This window comes from Athene cunicularia (genome assembly GCF_003259725.1).
Source record: "Athene cunicularia isolate RWA chromosome 18 unlocalized genomic scaffold, athCun1 chr18_part1, whole genome shotgun sequence".
Lineage (NCBI taxonomy): Eukaryota > Metazoa > Chordata > Aves > Strigiformes > Strigidae > Athene > Athene cunicularia.
In genome coordinates, this window is record NW_020799123.1 from 2,659,857 (window position 1) to 2,677,698 (window position 17,842).

At 48.0% G+C, this 17,842-nt stretch overlaps 1 protein-coding gene across 1 annotated transcript in view; it reads left to right on the plus strand.

Annotated features, from left to right (window-relative positions):
* Positions 1 to 10,890, plus strand: part of CDRT4 (CMT1A duplicated region transcript 4) — a 29,746-nt gene extending 18,856 nt beyond the window's left edge. The window contains exons 2-3 of the mRNA XM_026861262.1: positions 2,217 to 2,232; positions 10,511 to 10,890. Coding sequence (XP_026717063.1) covers positions 2,217 to 2,232; positions 10,511 to 10,890 — 396 coding nt within the window. The remainder of the gene's footprint in view (positions 1 to 2,216; positions 2,233 to 10,510) is intronic.
* Positions 10,891 to 17,842: the final 6,952 nt, after the last annotated feature.

Consider the following 17,842-nt stretch of genomic DNA (forward strand, 5'->3'; position numbering starts at 1 on the left):
GGGGGTGGGGGGGTGGCTGTGGCAGCAGGGGGACAGAGCCACATATTGAACGCCTTGTCCTTTGCATCCTACTTCATCTGTCGCTTTGGAGCGCGGGGCCATTGAGTCTCCAAGGGGAAAAAAATGCCCAGAAATTCCACAGACCCTTCAATATCGTTTCTGTTTTACAGCAAGACAAAAAAGGTCCCTTTGTGTGAGGGCTGAAAGAAATAGCCCAGTCCCACAGCCTCCCCAAAATCTTAATGTCAACTATTTGCCTCCTTGTGTTTTCACATAAACAAGCACTTTCTCCTGAATATCTGTGCTCTGGCCGCTCCCCCAGTTTGGGGTTGCCCCTGCTCGGTGGTGCCTGCGGGATGGACAGCCCAGCCCCCTCGTCCACCTCCTGGCCAGGCTTGTGCAGGTGAGGAGATGCAGGACTAGCTAGGGGAGATGTGGGCCAAAGAGTAGCAAGAAAGGCAACTAAAGCTGGCTTTGAAAAGAAATTAGTAGTTTGAGCTGTTTTTAATTCAGGAAACTGATAGCAGGGGGCAAGTTCTTCCTTCCAGGTCTGAGCAGAACCACAGGGAGGCTGGTGAACCATTCCTGTCTACACCAGCCTGGCCCAGTACCTTGTTCTGCTCTTGCCCGGGCATCACCCATCCTCCTTTGGGATCAGAGATTCCCCTGGTTTAAGTGACTGTCAAATTAATAGCACCACACAGATTGCAGCAGCTGGGAAACCGCCCCTTCTATTTTAGTTGCTGTTTGCATATACACACTGGAGCGTCTTGGTGTAACGCTGAAGACTTCTAGCATGGAGTCCTCTTTTTTTTTTTTTTTTTTTTTTCTATCATGTTCCTTTCCCCTTTATAAGAAGAAAAATTAGAAGTGAAAAAAGGACTATAATGTTGTGTCTGCAAAGTAAAAATGAATTAGACTAAATGTGAGTGCCAGCAGCGTTCCTGCGGTTATTGTTCATTCAGCTGTGCCGCACACGTGTGCTGCTCCATGTTCCTGTTCTCGGCCGTGTAACCTGATATATCACTGGGTGCATTGTAAAACATGTCTGTGAAACTCAGGGGATGTAGTGCCTGCACACTGCTGCTGCTGTGGAAACCCTAATTTTTGTTTCTCTTATGTTCCACTCTCAGTTTTCAAACTCAAGGCTGTTGGGGGTGGAAGCTGGTGCTGGTAACTGGGTGTGGACCCTGGGGTTGGGGCGGAGCTTGTGAACACAGCCCTGGAGAGAGGCGAGGTGGTGGAGGGGATGGGATCCACATGGGTTCAAGCCTTACCTCCACCTCAGCACCCATCTGGGGTGATGTGATGGTACCTCCTGACCTGGGGCAGGTTCTTGGCTATTTGCTCTTGGGCCATCATAGTTTATCCCATGCTTCAATTTCCAGTGGATTCAAAGCCCCTTGAAGGCAATGGATGGGCACCAGTCAACTCCACCTGATGTTAGATCAAGCCCATCCTGGAAAAAACAGAAATAAAACACTTGTTGAGCTATTTGTTTCTTCTGTTGGCTTTTCACTGTGGCCCTAGCACCCAGGTAGTGTTGCTCCCCTTCCCTGGGATCTGCCATGGGGATCCTGAGTTCCCAAATCTGTCTTGTTGCCTCTTCTGCTCATCTTTGTCTCCTCTAGCTCTTTCAGAGCCTATGATTATTTCTTTCCATCTTTATCACACAGCTTTCCGTTTCACATGTATGGGGAGGAATTTGGGTTGGAAGCAGTTCATGGAGAACTTCAAACAGTAAAACCCGATGAATGAATGAATAAAGGGTAGTTTTGTTGCTCTTATCCTTTTATCAGCTTTATTGGGTTCCCAGCAGTTCATTTAGCAATTGCTGTTCCATCTGGCTTCTTGCTGAGGGTCAAATTAAAATTCTGCTGAAGATGAGAGCAAACTGCTGTTGAGTTGTATAGGACTAGTAAAGTCTGAAGTTGACTTCTGGCAGAGTAGCACTCACATTGCTTAAACTGAGAGGTTGAAAAATCTTTGGATAGGAACCTTGGAGGCTGGAAATTCCTGTCCTGAGGATCCCCCAGCAATGCAGGCCAAGCCAAGATTGTAAAATACAGCATTACATCCAATGGTGTGTGTCAGTTTTCTTGGAAGAGGGGATGTAGTTCCCCCCTGGGACCTGGGGACAAGGAAGGGACATCCAGCTGCTGATATCTTCCCAACTTAGATCAGCAGTTTTCAGTGCTACTTCTATTTGGTTGTAGAAAGGGAGATGTTCCAGTTCAAAGGAAAAAAAATCCCATGTCAGTGGAAGATGTGATCTCCATACCAAGCCCACTGCAGGCAAGACCCTTTCCACCGACTTGGGTGTCCTGTGGCCTGGCCTTGTGCTGCAGGAATGCATCTGCCTGCAAGCTGCTCGGCAGGGGTGTGCTGCACGGGGTCCCATGTCCAGAGCGAACCGAGTGCTGTGTCTTCTCCACCCCAGCCTTTGGCGATGTCAACTCACACACCCAGCCAAGAATATGGGAACCACATGGCTGAAGACAAATGAATGGGAACCAGAGGTTGGGGGCCCAGAGCCTGTCAGCAGGGGCTGGCTTAAAAACAAATGAAAGAATAGAGGAAAAAATAGTTCTAATTATTGTGAACTTTTGAAAAGACAAAAATAAAAGCTTATTATTTCAGAGTTCCCTTTGCAGCATGTAATTTCATTTCCCCCCATTTGCCTTTACTGCTTGTCCGGGCACTGTCAGAACAACCTGATTTATAAGAGACAGCTCTGGCTATTTTTCAGGCAAGCCTCTCTAAATATAAGAGTGTGAAAACTGTACCGCTGCCAGCAACTCTCTTAGAATTAAAACTCACATGAGTCGTAGCATGAAGCAAAGTGCTGGATGCTTTATGACTTAAATGTCTTTCATAAAAAGCAACCCCCCCCTTTCCCTTTTATTACACAGAATAACTCAACCTGTAGTTGGAGAAAATAAAACAAGCAGTGGCTGTTACCTTACTGTTTCCCTGCTACCAGCTCCCTTGTGTACTCTTAGTAGAGAGTTGTAGATCATGAGGGAGATGTTTATTGACCAAGGGTTTTAGCAACAGAGCTTTGTCTAAGTTTTCTTCCCATCCTGAAGAGGTAAAGAAAATGAGCAAAACGAAGCATAGCACAATGGCAGGTATACAGCATAGCCTGCTAATTTTAAGTGAATTAATAATGTCTGAAAATTAGAGAAGGCCCTAACTGAGAGCCTGAACAAAACTTAGCATGTGCTTTAATATTCTGGTTAATAAAGAGAAGCTGTGTTCACTGCGTGATGTTGCTCCTGTGTATCTGTTTGTGAACACAATCTTCCCCTTTTGCCTGTGGAAGTGCCTGGCTTTGGTGCTGCTTTGGATGCAGTTAGAGAGGAATTCGGACTTTTGACTGTCAGTGTCCTGAAGCTCAGAAACATTTGATTTGGATTTAAAGTTGGCCACGTGTCCCCATTCTCATATGCATCGTAGTTCTTGTTGGTGACTTCTGTGCTGAAGTGCTGCTATTGCCTGTTTTCATTCAGCATCTCAAAAGGATCATTGTTTAAGAGAGGGGTCTTTTAAACTCCACTCTCTGAACTGTGCTGCTCTGGTATCCAAACAACCTGAACCTGATTTAATAGCCTGGTTATGAGCAGGCTGGAGGCTCATGCTGCCAAACCAGCGGGAAGCAGCTTGAGTGGGTCGATGGCTCTGGTCAGGCTGCTGCCGATCCAGCAAAGCTGAGTAGAGGTGGTGCCTTCTTGTGTACAAAAGAGCCTTTTTGATTTGATTTTTGGACTGAGTGTATTTGCAAATGCTAGGATACATTTCAGAAATACTGCTCCTCTGTGGTACTTGTGGGTGAAGGTGGTGAGCCTTTGTACGGCTGTGGGAAAGGCATGAGGCACCTTCCTCCTCTGCTGTCCTGTGTTCTGGTGTCGGGAGCTATGGCAGGTCCCACCCAGACCAGAGCCCAGAGAGAGCTCTTGGCTTTCATACTTGGTCACAAGTTGACCCAGAGGATCTGGAGGACACTGTGCACTGAATTCCCTCTGCAGTAACTTGAAGAATGTAAAAACTAGCTGTAGCCGTGGCCGTAGGTATGTAGCAATGTGGACAATCAGGAGCTGGGTGTGTTGGAGAGAAGAATGGAAGCGGATTTCTGGATCTTAAACTTTACCAGAATCTTTGAGTTTAAGAGGATTTCTGAAAATTTGGACTGCAATGCCCCTTTAAAGTGGCCTGGCTGACTCTCCACAGCAGGTTGGAGAGGTTTTAACATTGAGGGTTTTGCAAAGGTCTGCCAGAAAATAAATTTCCAAGAAGAATGGTCACAGGTGTAAAATCAGCATTCTGGTAAAACACACACTGTCTATATGTGTGTCTTGAATCTAAGTCTGTCCTCAGAGACATTCCACTTGACATTAAGATGAAAGTCTGGTCAGGTATGAAGTCGGGAAGGTACAGTCTGATCTGAAGCTGCACTTGCCTTGCAAGCCCAAACAGGTTAACCTCATCTGTTGTAGAGGATGGCAGGTCTTCTCTCGCCTTGAATAGCTGATGTGCTACTTGGCCCCCATCCTAAAAGGAGGCACAGTCTCCCCCATGAGCAAGACGGAGAGCCCAGCGCTGCATAGCTGGACGCAGGCTGCTGCTGACTGCCAGGTTGGGTGGGCAAAGCTGGAGGGTTGCCCATTGCTCGGGACAGTCAGGTCAGTCTGCTGAATTATTCTATTTAGATACCATTCCACTGATGACAGTAAAAAAAAAAAAAGAAAAAAAAAGATTTGATCAATGCTGCTCTTGTGGATGGGGTTTTCAAAAACACTGAAGTCAATAGGGAATTTTTGGGTTGGATGAGTTTTATTTCAGGAGGAAAAAGTTAAGCTAACACAGGGTGTTTTTACAGTCCCATTCTAGATATTACATCCTTCAAGGCCCTCTTTGGAAAGCTTCCAGGTGGGAGATTTTTTTTGGTCTTACATTCCAGGGCTGGCACTTTCAAGGGCACATGAAGTTCAACACTGTGAACCTGAATTTTTCAGGAATGTCTGTGTGCTGTAGAGGCCTGGCTCTCAGCTGTCCCAAATGAAAGGCAATACTAAGATGGCTTTATATTTGTACCTGAGCAGGTGAGGTGCCCCAATGCCTTTGGTCTCGTAATTGTGTTTTTAACTATTGTCTGATCTTGCTACTTCAGTCAAGTTCTTTCTTTATATTTGGCATTGGATACTTATCCCAGGGAAAGGAATCGGTGAATTCAGGTGTGTACCAAGTTTGAGACTCAACAGAAGTGCAGGATAGGATGTGGATGGAAAGCCTCATACAACCTGGCTGCCTCTCTTCTCAGTGCACTTACTACTGAGGATGGACAGCAAGAGTGGATGGTGAAGAACATGAGGTGGAAGCAGAGATGGGAGGGGAATGTGTGGTTTTGGGGGGGAAGTCCTGGCACTCATGGCTGCAGGGAGCAGCCAGGCTGGGGTTGTACTCACCTGAGGAGCCACGTTTCCCAGTGTGCCGCTGGGCTGATGGCTGTGACCACGGAAGACGTGTGCCTTGTCTCAGCTGCATCAGGTGGTGTGTGACAGGCCAGCCCTGGTGCTGAGCTGGTCCCTGTTATCAGGGTACACGTGTTAGGATCGGGTTTGTCACTGGAAACCACAGTCTGGAGGGAATGTGAAGATCTCCCCGTTGTGCTCCCCAGTACGTGCTGGTGAGATCCTGAGCTGGTGTCGGGACAGGACAGGAGTGTGTCGGAGAGCTTTCCATTAGAGCAGTTCAGGAGCAGACGTCTCGGTGTGGGCAGCTTCAGAGCAATCCCAAGCAGGGTTTGCAGAGGCACTGGCAGTCAATAATCCTGTCACTGAAGTGGGAGGGAGGTCAACCCAATTCTGCTCTGGAAGGCCCTTACCGGGCCAGTCCTGGAGATGGGTCTCACTGGCAGGTGCTTCTGAAGCAAAGGAATGGATGTGCTTAGAGGATTCACAGAGATGTTGCGGAGCCTTTTCTTCCCAGGCTCTGAAATCAACTCCAGGCCAGTAGCCAAGCGCAAGCTGTAAATAACGAATGGTGGCTGATGATCCCATCTCATTTCACTCTGAGATGTTGTCAACTCTGGGCTTTCCCTTGGTATCTTTTCTCCAGTGCTTTGCATTCCCTTCTTCAGCTCCCGGTGCTGTCATGGTATCTGGCTGTCTCCTGTCGTGCTGTTGGTGTGAACTTGCTGTGAACTTCTGTGGTGGCCTCCACAGGGATGTAACTCAGGAAAAGCTGCTGGATCCAGGCTCTATGGTCAGGGTAATGTTTGTGTCTTCTCTCCTTGGGGCTTCTCTAGTCATTGCTGGTTTGGGAAGGGCTAGAGATAAGGTCAGAGGAGAAACGTCTGGGATTTGCATCAGCTTCTGTCTCAGTGCTCCAACACGGGTAATTTGAAGGCAGATATTGTGGCCTTATCTGAGGTTCTTTGCACCTGAGCACCCACAACTACCCAGGAAAATTCACCTGGTGACAATCTAAACTTTATCCTGTAACCAAATGTTCACACCTTATCAAGTGTCCAAACAGGGGTTGTTGTCCATTGCACTGCTTTTTTTCCCCCTCACCATTTAAGAAATTCTAAAACCTCTTTATTTTATTGCCCTGTGAGATGTTGCTGTAGCAATTAGGTGACACAGCTGAGCCCAAGGCCCTTTTGAAACCCCAGCCTACATGAATATCACATAAATATCAGTATTTATCCAGGATCAAAATAAAACTGTGCAAACACTGAAATATTAGGAGACACGCCTAGTGCATGCACATGTCCTGCCCCGAACTCATGAGTTTAGCTAGCCTCTATCAGGAACTCTTTGAGCTGGGAACATCTGGCTTGGTACAGCAAAGGTAAATGTTCCAACAAAAACACAAGGCGTGCAAGTGAGAGGTGCAGGCTGGATCCACATCTCTGCGCTGTAACCCTTGTCCTTCCCTACTCCACTGCCTCATTGTGCTCATTCCTTGTCTTTTCTCTGCCTATTTGATTGTTTGGGCAAGGGACTCAGCTGGATCTTTTTGTTCGTTCTGAAAAACATTCAGCACATTTTGTTTTGTGGCTATATGCAGAAACAGCTCACCATCTCCTTACGGCGTGGTCCTCACCCACGTTCAGCTTGTGTTGGCTGTGTGAGGCAGTGGTGCTGCTGGTTTGGCTGTGACGCTTGCTGTCACCCTGCCCGACCCCCTGGCACCCATCTCACAGTTGTTTGGGCCCAGCCTGGGAACAGACGGGGAGGTTTCACTGCGCCTCTGGGGCACACAGCGTTTTCCACGGGCTTTGTTACCGCTGAATTAAATTTACAGCTCAGCCCCGTGCAGTGGCTGGGTGCCCGGCTTTCACTCGGTGTTTATTCATTTTACAAAGACCTGAGCTACAGCCTATAAAAGTGGGGAAAAGGGCTTCAGATCAGCTCTTTTTGTGCTTCGCTCGGGTGGTTTGGTGCCTGATCCTGCTGTTTTATCCGGCGGGTTGCAGTGCTTTAGCTCGCACGTATGCACCCTTGCCGCCGTGGCTCAGAGCCGCTCTGTGCCCGCGGCTTCCTTCCGCCGAGGCTGGGGTGTCCCGCTCTCCATCCCGGCTCCCAGGAGCACGGCCCGAGCCCGAACTCCCCAGTCATCAGCAGCACTTGAAAAATAGTTGAATTCTCCTTTAACAAGTGGGAGTTTTTTAACCCTCTTGTAGTGGTTTTTGCTGCGCATTATTAACCTGATGAGCTAAATTGTAAAACTGTTCTGTAACAAGAGTTAAAAACTCCAAATAGTGAGTCAGAACAGGCATTTGAAGAGACATGGTCTATCTCAGCTTGTCAAAATAAACATTTCGTTTAAGCACAGAGCGTGCCACTGTCTGAAAGCTCATAATTTAAAACAAGACTTTTTTTTTTTTTTTGTTTGGCTTTTCCTGATTATAAAGCTGAGCATGTGTGTGTATAGCGTAGGTACAGAATGGCATAACTTTACAGCAGTGTGACCGCGGTGAAACTTTTTTGGTATGGAAACTTTTTTTCTGCGAACACGTCAGGCTGTTTCTATTTATAAATTTCGGGAAGAGCCTAGGCTGCCTGTTGGCCGATTGTCCCCGTACACCGCTACGGGGCTTTCAGCTTCGTGGGGGCGTCCCGTCTGGATCTGCTGATGTCTCCCTTGTGGGGAGGGTGGCTGGTGGTTTCTAGAGAGCACGGTTCACGCAGCAGAAGCGAGCAAAGCCCCAACGCACACCCTTGGGATGCAAAAAACCCCAGTTCTGGTTAGCGCGAGTGCCGGGTTGGGGCCGAGCAGGGGGAGCGCGGGAGGGCAGAGCTCGGCGCCTTCCCACAGCGCGAGCAGGAGCACAGCTTGTGCAAAACTCACAGTCCTGACGCTTTGCACACCCGGAGCCCATCTGGAACCCGCTGCAGCACCGACAGAGGCTGCAGGAGCGGTGGCCATGGTGCAGGGTCTCAGGATTGGGAGCCTGCAGGGTGCAGCTCGGTGCAGAAGCCACTGAAAAGACACTTTTCTTTCCTCCTTCTATCCCTACAATTTTAGCAGCAGATAATCTGAAGCAGCATATTTCTTTAAATGCTCCCACATCTCTAAAACTGTAACTCGGAGCTCTGAGCCTTTCGTTTCTAATGTCCACCAGGAGCTCATGGTGGGACCTGGGGAGAAATGCTCGCAGCTCTGTCCCCATCTCTGACCACCCAAGGTTGGCGTGCTTTTCTGATGAGGACCCTGGGTGTCACAGCTGGATAGCGGAGCCCTAACAAACCCCGGGGTGTTTCTGTTCTGGGTGTTTCCCTGATATACATAGCTTGGTTACAAAGGACTGACCCTCTGCAGGAGAGAAGGGGAGAAAAGAGGCAGAATTAGTCCCAATTTTAAAAAGAAAATAAAATAGTGCACAATGAGAGGTAGAGACTGGGCTTTCCACTGACACCTGACTGATTTAGGAACAGGGAGATGTGTGTGATGTGGGCAGGTTTGTAAATCCCACCTGAAGCAGCTCGCCTCCTTGGCTTGTGCTCCTGGCTTGGCCAAACTTGGGGAAGGGCAACCAAGAGCTGCTGTGCCCTCTGGGGACATCTGGTAAACAGGGCTGAGGAGGTGATAAGTATTTACTGGCCTCTACTTCATGTGGGAGATGGTACATAAAGCATCTAAGGCACGACATTTAGCATTATTTTGTGGATTGGGCTTTCCACATCTGTAAACCAAATAGCCTTGCTCTTTGATAGGACTGTGTTCTGCCTCTGCTGCCCTCCACAGCAGCCACTTCTTGTCCTTGCTTCTTTTGAGGGCAACTGAGTTACCCCACCTCCTCTCCTTGACTGGGGGGACTCTCAGACTCATAAGTGTGGATATCTTAAGGAAAAGCCTGGCTGCAGGATGGGTGCTCCATCTTTGGTTTTCATTCCTTTCTTGCCTGCAGGCTGCTGTTCATAGCTTGTTACAGACCAGTTTTAAATATGCTGCAGCATGGAAGTTCATCCCTTTGACAGTAACGGACCTTCAGGAACCCTTTATCAGCAATACTTTCCTACCATCTTGTCCTAGCTGTTTGTGCTAAGCAAGATTGCATTTTACTACTTTGTCTATGTAGTCATAGAATCATAGCGTACCAGGTTGGAAGGGACCTCGGGGATCATCTGGTCCAAACTTTCTTGGCAAAAGCATGGTCTAGACAAGGCAGCCTGGCACCCTGAAGTCATAATTAACTGTTGCATTAGGCAAAGGTAGTGAAAAATAAAATATTTGAGACTGAAATCTCTGCTTTTGTGCTATAGAACTCTTAAAGGACTAATTGCATCTAAGTGAAAACAAGACGTTTTTATGAAAAGCCTTGTATCTAAAAATACTAATACCAATGATGTAATTTTCCAAGATCTGTTTCAATGTATCTTCCTTTTCTGCATTTTTTTTTCCTGGGAATTTCTGTTTTGAAGTTTCCCTTGGACAGACTTCTTCCCAAGTAGGCTCACTCTAATCTCTCCAGCCATTTCTACCAACATTGTGGCTTTGTATTTGAGGTATTAGACTTGAGTGATCAAGGAGTGTAGTGTAGAAAGCCGAGACTGGGAAGATCTTCAGTGTGGTCTTCTCTTGATGTGTGAGATCTTGTACATTGGTCAGTACTGCAGAAATGAGAAATGCTGATATTTTTTCACCCTTTTTTTTTCTTTCCCACTGTGCTTCTTGGCATGATAGTGACCTGTTGCAGCCTTGGTCAGTGCACCTTGTGCTCAAGTATAGAAATAAAGGCATAAAGACTAGAAATGATGGACATCATCTGTATTTCTTGCATGGGTTATTTGAATCTTGATTCAGAGTCGCTACCTGGTATGGCACTGCTGTTCCTTTGCGCTGCCTGGCTCTCCATGGACGTAGCAAAGCCATGGTCTTTGGCTCCAAAGAGCACCCTTGGTGTCACCAAAGGCATCCTTCTTTCTAACCCTTCCCAGAAAGGTAAGAAGCCAGGAGGTATCTAGCTGTGTTCTCATGGTGTCTGTTTCTTGGGTTCCAGGGTATGTGCTGCCCTCAGCCAACATGGGTCTGCCCAGCCACCTCATCCAGTGCCACCGCCCCCGACCTGCCTACACCACTCACACAGCCCCCGTGGTCAAGATGCTTGATGAGCAGAGAAAGGCTGCATCTAACTGCCTAGCAGAGACAGAGCCAAACAGAGAGCCTCAAGAAGCTGGTTTTGAGGAGGAAACCCAAGTGCTGACTGAGCTGAGCAGAGGTAACAGCACCCCTGGGACTGGGAAGGACTCTGTAGGAATGGCCATGGCTGAGAGCACTTCGCCATCACCAAGCGTTTGCAATAAGGTTATTTTTGCAAGAAAACCTCCCTTCTGTGTGCTACCACACAGCTTCCTGACATGTTCCAGCAAGAACAAATGATCTGTCTGCAGCTAGAAACAAATAAAAGGAGATGCTCTCAAGTGTTTCATGTGTAGTTTAATGCACTCTGGAAAATAACATTTAAAGTTTTGACTCCTAAAATCCCCATTTGAATGAAAGCAGGCATGCACAAAAGGTGGTGGTGTTGCATTTTGTGCTTGTCTGCTCTCAGGTCTGGAGAGAACCGTAACCTCTTCCTCGTGAACTTGCTTCACACACATCACCAGCCGTTTGCTGCTTTCCTGCTTGGAAATGCCCCTCGAAGGCTGCAGTGCGGAGCATGGTCTGGAGATGCGGATGCCTGCACGCCCCCACAGCCTGGCACACACACAGGGACCAGTTCTCTGCTCTCCTGCATCTTGTGACCCCGCTGGCATCGGCGCTGAGTGCCAGCAGCCCTGGTGGGAATTTGGTTGCGGGGCTGCTGGAGACTCTCTGTGCATCCACACATCTGCATCCACACAGATGTTGGTGAAGTGCACTGGGAATCAGTGTCCCTTCTCCTTGAAGCTGTGTGTTGCTGAAAGAGCATGAACTGGAAGGGAGAGGAATTTACAGTGAGCATGTACCTGTACTTTTATCCCTTTTACTCTGTCTGGCCTGTTCTTAGGGTGTGAGGTCTGTTCAAGTTGCTTTTACCAGCCTTTATGTATGTCTATGTCTATGCATGTGATGCTTTCATGCACACAAATCAAAAGAAAAGCAACGCAGCAGCAAAGCTGTTACTCCTTTCTCACTTTTACAGATGAGCAGAGATGCTAAGGTCAGAACTACAGAGGGACGTGAGAATTTTTGTGTAGTCCTTACCCCTATGTGATACTGGAAAGCGTGTACTTAAGGTCTCCAGCTGCTGGTGTATGCCAGCTCAGACTAGGTGCTGAGGAACATTGCCAGAGTTCTTAAAACCATTTGCAAAGGCTTCACCTCATTATTCTTTGGCTGACAGAGGTAGAATCCAGGTTTCTATTACCATCTCTATGGCCACCTTCCATCTCACTTGTGCAGTGGAGCCTGTAGGCACCTCTGACAGTGTGTCCATCTCTGCTACAAAAGGTCCATCCTGTGTGTTGAGCAAGACAGCGTTCAAATTGGGCAAAAAAATCTCAAACACTGTACTAGCCTGCACACCTGTCAGGTGGCTTCTCCAGCAAGAGCAATGGTGAGGAGGGCACCTAAACGGGAGCAGGAGGCTCTGGCCAGCTGGGCTGGAGGGTGTCCAGTTTAGCCATGTCTGTCTGTATCCCTGGAGTGCTCTCCTGCTGCCAGGGCTCTGCTGGGGATGTGACCTCACATTTCTCTGGCAAATATTGCTGGGAATTTTTGTCATGAAGACAGCAAAAGACACCTCTTCCTGCAGGGGTGATCCCTTCTAATTTCACATTCCACTTCTGCAGGTCAGATCATTTCAACATTTAATGCATTTTCCTTGTAATGGTGGAAAAAAATAATTGCAAAATTAAATTTGCTTGAGGAAGCCATATGCCCTGGGAAACTTTGCTAAAGTTATAAACAACTTATCTAATAATCAGGAGTATTTGCTGCTGCATCTAGTGCGCTGTTCCCAACTGCTGCTGTCAGCTCATGTGATTTTGGCTGAGATGGGACCAGTGCCACTTGTCAGCTGAATGCTTTGGGAAACAGTGTTGGGCCTCTGCAGGAAAAAAACATAAAGAATTAGAAAATGAAACAAAACCAAGAAATTAGAGTTTTCTATGGGTGTATATAAATCTGTTCCCTGCCCTATTTTGAGCCCTGGGTGACTTGGCCCTCTCGTGCCTGCGCACACACAGACCCAGCACATCACGAGCCCCGTGTTCAGCAGCGTGTCTCGCCTGCCAACCCGCGGCTTTGGTCACAAGCCACAGAACTGGGAAGAAATAAATAAACCTTAGTTTCCAGCTCTTCTCTCTGACTTTTCTGTTTGTTGTGAGGGATCCTGGAAAAGGGATGCGGTGATGTCATGTGCTTGCCTCCTTTCTGACATGGTGACTACAGAAATAGTTGGGACACCCAGCGGGGGCTGTGTCTTTCCTGATTGTGGCTGGGGGGGCTGTGGGCACTGTCCCCTTGCACCCCCTTGGCTCCAGCCTCCTGTGCTGGGGGCTGCAGGGGCACTATCTGTAAGGGGAGGGGGGTGTGTGTGTGTGATGACTTCTATTGAATAGTGTGGATGTATGTCACTGACACTAGGATGGTGTCGTGGGAGTACTGCAGCAAATGGAAAAGGTGTCAGGTGTGCTGAGAACCACTGTCCAAGCTTCTCAGGGTTACTGATTTGCTCTTCAATTGCGTATTCCTGCTGAAGGGGGAGGTAAGGTGCTGATTTCTCTCCAGGTTTGCTGTAGGCCAGCCCTGCCTGTGCAGAGGATGCTGAAACAGGTGTGAATGGTATGTGGTTGTATAAGCTCTGGGACGGTGGAAAGAAAAACACCCGCCTTCCTTCTCCTGGCTGCATGGAGGCTTTATCAGGGCTGGGATCTTGTTCATACCTCTGTGTTAAACCATTTTCACTATTACACCTCCTCCTTCAGGGAACGGCCTTCTCATTCTACAACTGAAAGACCAGTTATTTATAGGCAGTTCTGTGTCGAGAAATGGTATAGAAAATGGTTGAAATCATCCCTAGAGAGCTGGAAATGGTAGCTGAGGTGACTAAGAAAACATTTTTGGTTTTCTTTTGCATGTGCAAGTGTTTGCACATGTGCCTGAAGGCGTTAGAGTTCACTGCGGAAAGGTGTCCCGGGGCATCTCTGCAATGGCCTCATTCCAGGAGGGGGGCCCTGTGCCATGGTCAGGTCCAGGGCTGGTGGTGGGCTGCTCTTTGCTCTCCTGTCTCCCTCACTGGAGACATTAGCTGGTTTTTCTGGTTTCAGTTTCTCTACAACAGGGACAAGAATACCGAGTTGGATTGGATTGTGTATGTGCATTGAAGCAAAGGCATGTTGAAGCTGCCTTGAAAATGTTCTGGCAGTACAGCTTTCTTCAGCAAAACGGCCAGAGGTATTAGAGTTTAAAGGAATTGAATGATTTTATCATAAGGACTAGTTGACAATGCTTTATGTCTTTAGTGAAGGTTGAAGTGTTGCTTCATCATCATGAATTAAACGGAAATAGGCAACCCAAAGTGTTGTAAAATGCAATTGCAGGAAAAAAGGGAAACAACCCAAAACAAAACAAAAACCAGAAGAAAACAAAACAAAACAAAACAAAAAACCAAACCCAAAATGCCGGCTTTGGTAATTCTTAAAATGAGTTTTTCAGTAACTTAATTTTATGGGAAATTTTGACATTTCTGTTGTCACTGAGGTTAAAAGGGACTGAGCTGCGGATTGGCAGAACGGTAATTCCATGTTTCAGCTTGTACTGCTCAGTACCATTAGTGAAATACTTCAGGGGTTCTGTTCAGCTCCAGTCAGAGTCACTCGCTATTGAGAGAGCTGTGGCACAGCAGGGCATGGCATCGGTGAGCCCTGGCCTGCGACGGAGAAGGGTGAAGGTGGCACTGGGAATGCCAGAGGGCTCAACAGCATCAGCGTAATGTTGGATGTGTGCAAGGGGACATCAGAGATCTGAGGACAGGAGATGCAGGTTGTCTCATGGGGGATGGGGTGGAATTGAATCCCTTGCATCTGTCAACAGATGTAGCAGCACCTACTTAGTTATTATAATATACAACTAGGGGCCCAGAGCTAATTGCAGCTCTAAATGACTTTTATTATGCTGTGGTTGCTCCTTGCCTGCTGTATGGAAACCAGATGCTCAGGTTATTAAATAGATACAAGCCAGGTGCTGACTGCCTTATTTAAGCAAAATAGGACTTGATTTCCTGCAGGAGTGAGTCTGGTCATATATATGCCAGCAGCCAGGAGAGGGACGAGAAGTCTGGGGAGAATGGTGGCCATTGTGGCTCGGGGACCCCTGGTGAGGTTTTTAATATTACTTTGGGACTTGGCTGATGGATTGAGTGGATGCAAAGCTGCTGAGGGTTTCAGGATTGTTACTGTGCTCCTGAACACGTCACCGATGTGTTGATGTACATTAACAAAAGTGTCACTGGGTGAGACACCTGCCTGGCTGTAAGGATCTGACAGCATGGCACAGGACAGACCCTCAGCAGCACGTGGTGCTGACTCTGGGACGATGCTGCGGTCTAGTCCCTAGATCAGGTCTGCGGGGTATCTCTGTGCCTCTAGCCCAGTATTTTAACCTCACAAGTGGGGCTTTTTGTTGGAGGATTTGTCACTGAGAACCTTTCATCTCAGAGTGCTTTACCACGATCATGAGTGCAGCAGGTAGAAATTCAAGCTGGTCGTGAACAAAGGTCACCCAGCTAACACCAAGGTGTTTCCAAAACAGCGTTTCTCAACAATTTTGTGTCTGCATTCACCACTTGACTCATCTGTCATCACGCAGCCGCCTGTGCCAGCAGCAGCTCCCGGCGGGAAAGCATTTGCTGCCGAGGGAGGGAGCGTTGCACCCTCTGCAAGTGCTTGTGTGTGAGCCCTGGAGGGACTGAGCTGCTGCCAGAAATCACAGTTCCTGGCTGGTGCCAGATGCTGCCAGCGGTGCCCAACCTGTCCTCACTGTCCTGTGCAGATGCCAAGGCGATGGAGCTGCCGGTGCCTGCTGCTCTCTGATCATTTGTGGCTCTTCACAAAGCCTGTGGCGAGTTACATGATACTGTGGGGTTACATGATACTGAAGGGGAGATTGGAGAGAGCCACTTGCTGTTTGACTGTTAAGGCAGAACCCGGGAAGCCTCTTGGGGTGGTATCGGACCTCAGGTGAGCCTAGGGCAAAGCTGCGACAGCCTGGACTTGGGCTTTGCTGAATCATTTTTATTGGGATCAAAGAGCAGAGGAAAACCTGCCATCTTCATGCAAGAATTCCCCCTCCCTGAGCTCTCCTCTGTCTGTCCTCCCAAGCTACAAAGATGCTTTTTTTCCTTTCCCCAGCTTTTACGCTGGGGGCAGTTGTGCCGCTCCAGGTCTCGGGAATGACTCTGTGTCAGTAGGAGCTTGGTATGATGTCAATGTTTCGAGTGGGTGAAGCAGAGGAGGCAAAAATAGACATTTAGACATTTTTCCAGTTATGCCTTTTCAAAAAGGAATATTTATAGCTTGGTGCATAAACACAAGCTCTCATTGTGAATCTGCTACCAATTGCAATACAGCACATTACCTCCTCGGACCCTTGTGCTCTCATCCTTAGGGCTGGTCTAGGTGGCTTCAACTTTCTCCTTGTCTCCCCATACCACACCACAGTGCTGGAAATGTCCAGATGTGAAACACCTGCAAAGATCTTGGAGTGCTCAAGGGCTGTGTCCCTTGCAGCAAGCTGTCCTGGCTTACCTCCAGGGCGGGGATGCAGCGCGCTGGAGTCTGAGCCTCAATTTTGTAATTAACTCTGAAGCATAATGAGGACTGTGATCAGGGTGGTTTTATCAGGTCACTCACTGCTGGGTGGGGAAGATCCAAATCACTATGTTTCACTTTACCTCCCTTTCCCCATCCATGGCATTTGGATAATGGCCTTTACCACACAGTTTAAAGCAATACTACCTGAAGCACCTCTCAAGGTCAGACCCTGCTTGCAAGGAGTTTTGGGTCTGTTAACATTGTGTGTTGTTAAAGCTTTCTAGCTACTGTTTTCTTTACAATTTCAGCAGGAATGGGAGGTCAGATGTGGGTGGCAGGTGAAGAGGTTTTCAAAGGCCAGCGCTGGATTTTCAAACACTGTGTGAACTGTATTTTTCAAGAAGACTGTCCTGCTACCACTCAGCAAGAAGCACTGGTTATTTTTGGCAACGCTCTGCACTGCACTCTGCAATCTGAACTGCGGAGAGATGGTGCCTTGAAGGGCTTCACCATGTGATGCTGGGGTTTATATGTTTGTATTTATGGATATGTTGTGATGCTTTGAACAGCAGCTTGGTGGAGGGTCAACACTGACTTCTGTGGGTGTAAACTCCCAGGTCTTTGTGGTACGAAAACGATGCGTGGGCAGAAAGGTGGGGCTGATAACGTCCAGATGTCATGAGAGTCTCTGCAGGTGGGTAGTATTCAATGCCTCACAGGATCAGTCTCCTAGGACTCAGGGGGATTTAACTTTTGCATGGTAGAGCCTTAAAGGCAGGAAAAATAATCATGATGAGCAATGGGCTTAAAGCCTGGCACGCTCTGTTGTGCTCGTCATGACACGTGGCTCTGAGGGTGTGTCTCCAGAACATTGCCAAGGATCTCCATCTTGCCTCAAACAATTTTTTTCATCAAACTTCAGTCTGATCTCTGGCCTGCTCTCCAAGCTGCTTGAGTGGAACAATAAACTCCATTCCTATGTATGTGTCAGCTCATCAGGCTCCCCACGAGGCACCCGCAGGCTTGCTGTGAGCTCTGAAGTTGGCGCTGCCTTCCTTGCCCGTGCATCCCTGCCCTGCTCAGCCAGCAAGTGCCTTCGCTGCATCAGCAAGGGCGTTTTGATTCCTCCCCTGCAGATGCAAAGGCAAAGTCCAGAAAGCTTTAGTACGCCAGCCCTGTTTGGATTTCCTGAACTGTTCAGCCCTGACCTCTGCGCCGAGCTGAGAGCTCTGGGTGCCGGAAAACCATCTGGGTGGGTCACAGATGTTCTTTGCAGTCCGTGGGTAGCTTGGAAATGTGGTTCCACCCTGAAACCCATCTGCTCCAGTGAAACCAACACTTTTACAGGGATTTTGTTGTGTTCCTGCTTTTATTTGGGTTCAAGGCACATCTGGATGTTGTAGCATGGATAGGGATCATGGGAAGGAGAGCCCAAATGCTGTAATTTCAGTCTTTCTAGGCTGATCATTTTTCCGTTCCTTCTCTCTCCCTGTTCTCCCTATCTCAACTTTCAGCTGAGCTGCTTGTTTGCACAGTGAGGACAGGAGCAAACTTAAGGGCTGGATGAGATTTCCCTGGCTCAAATGCAATGGCAA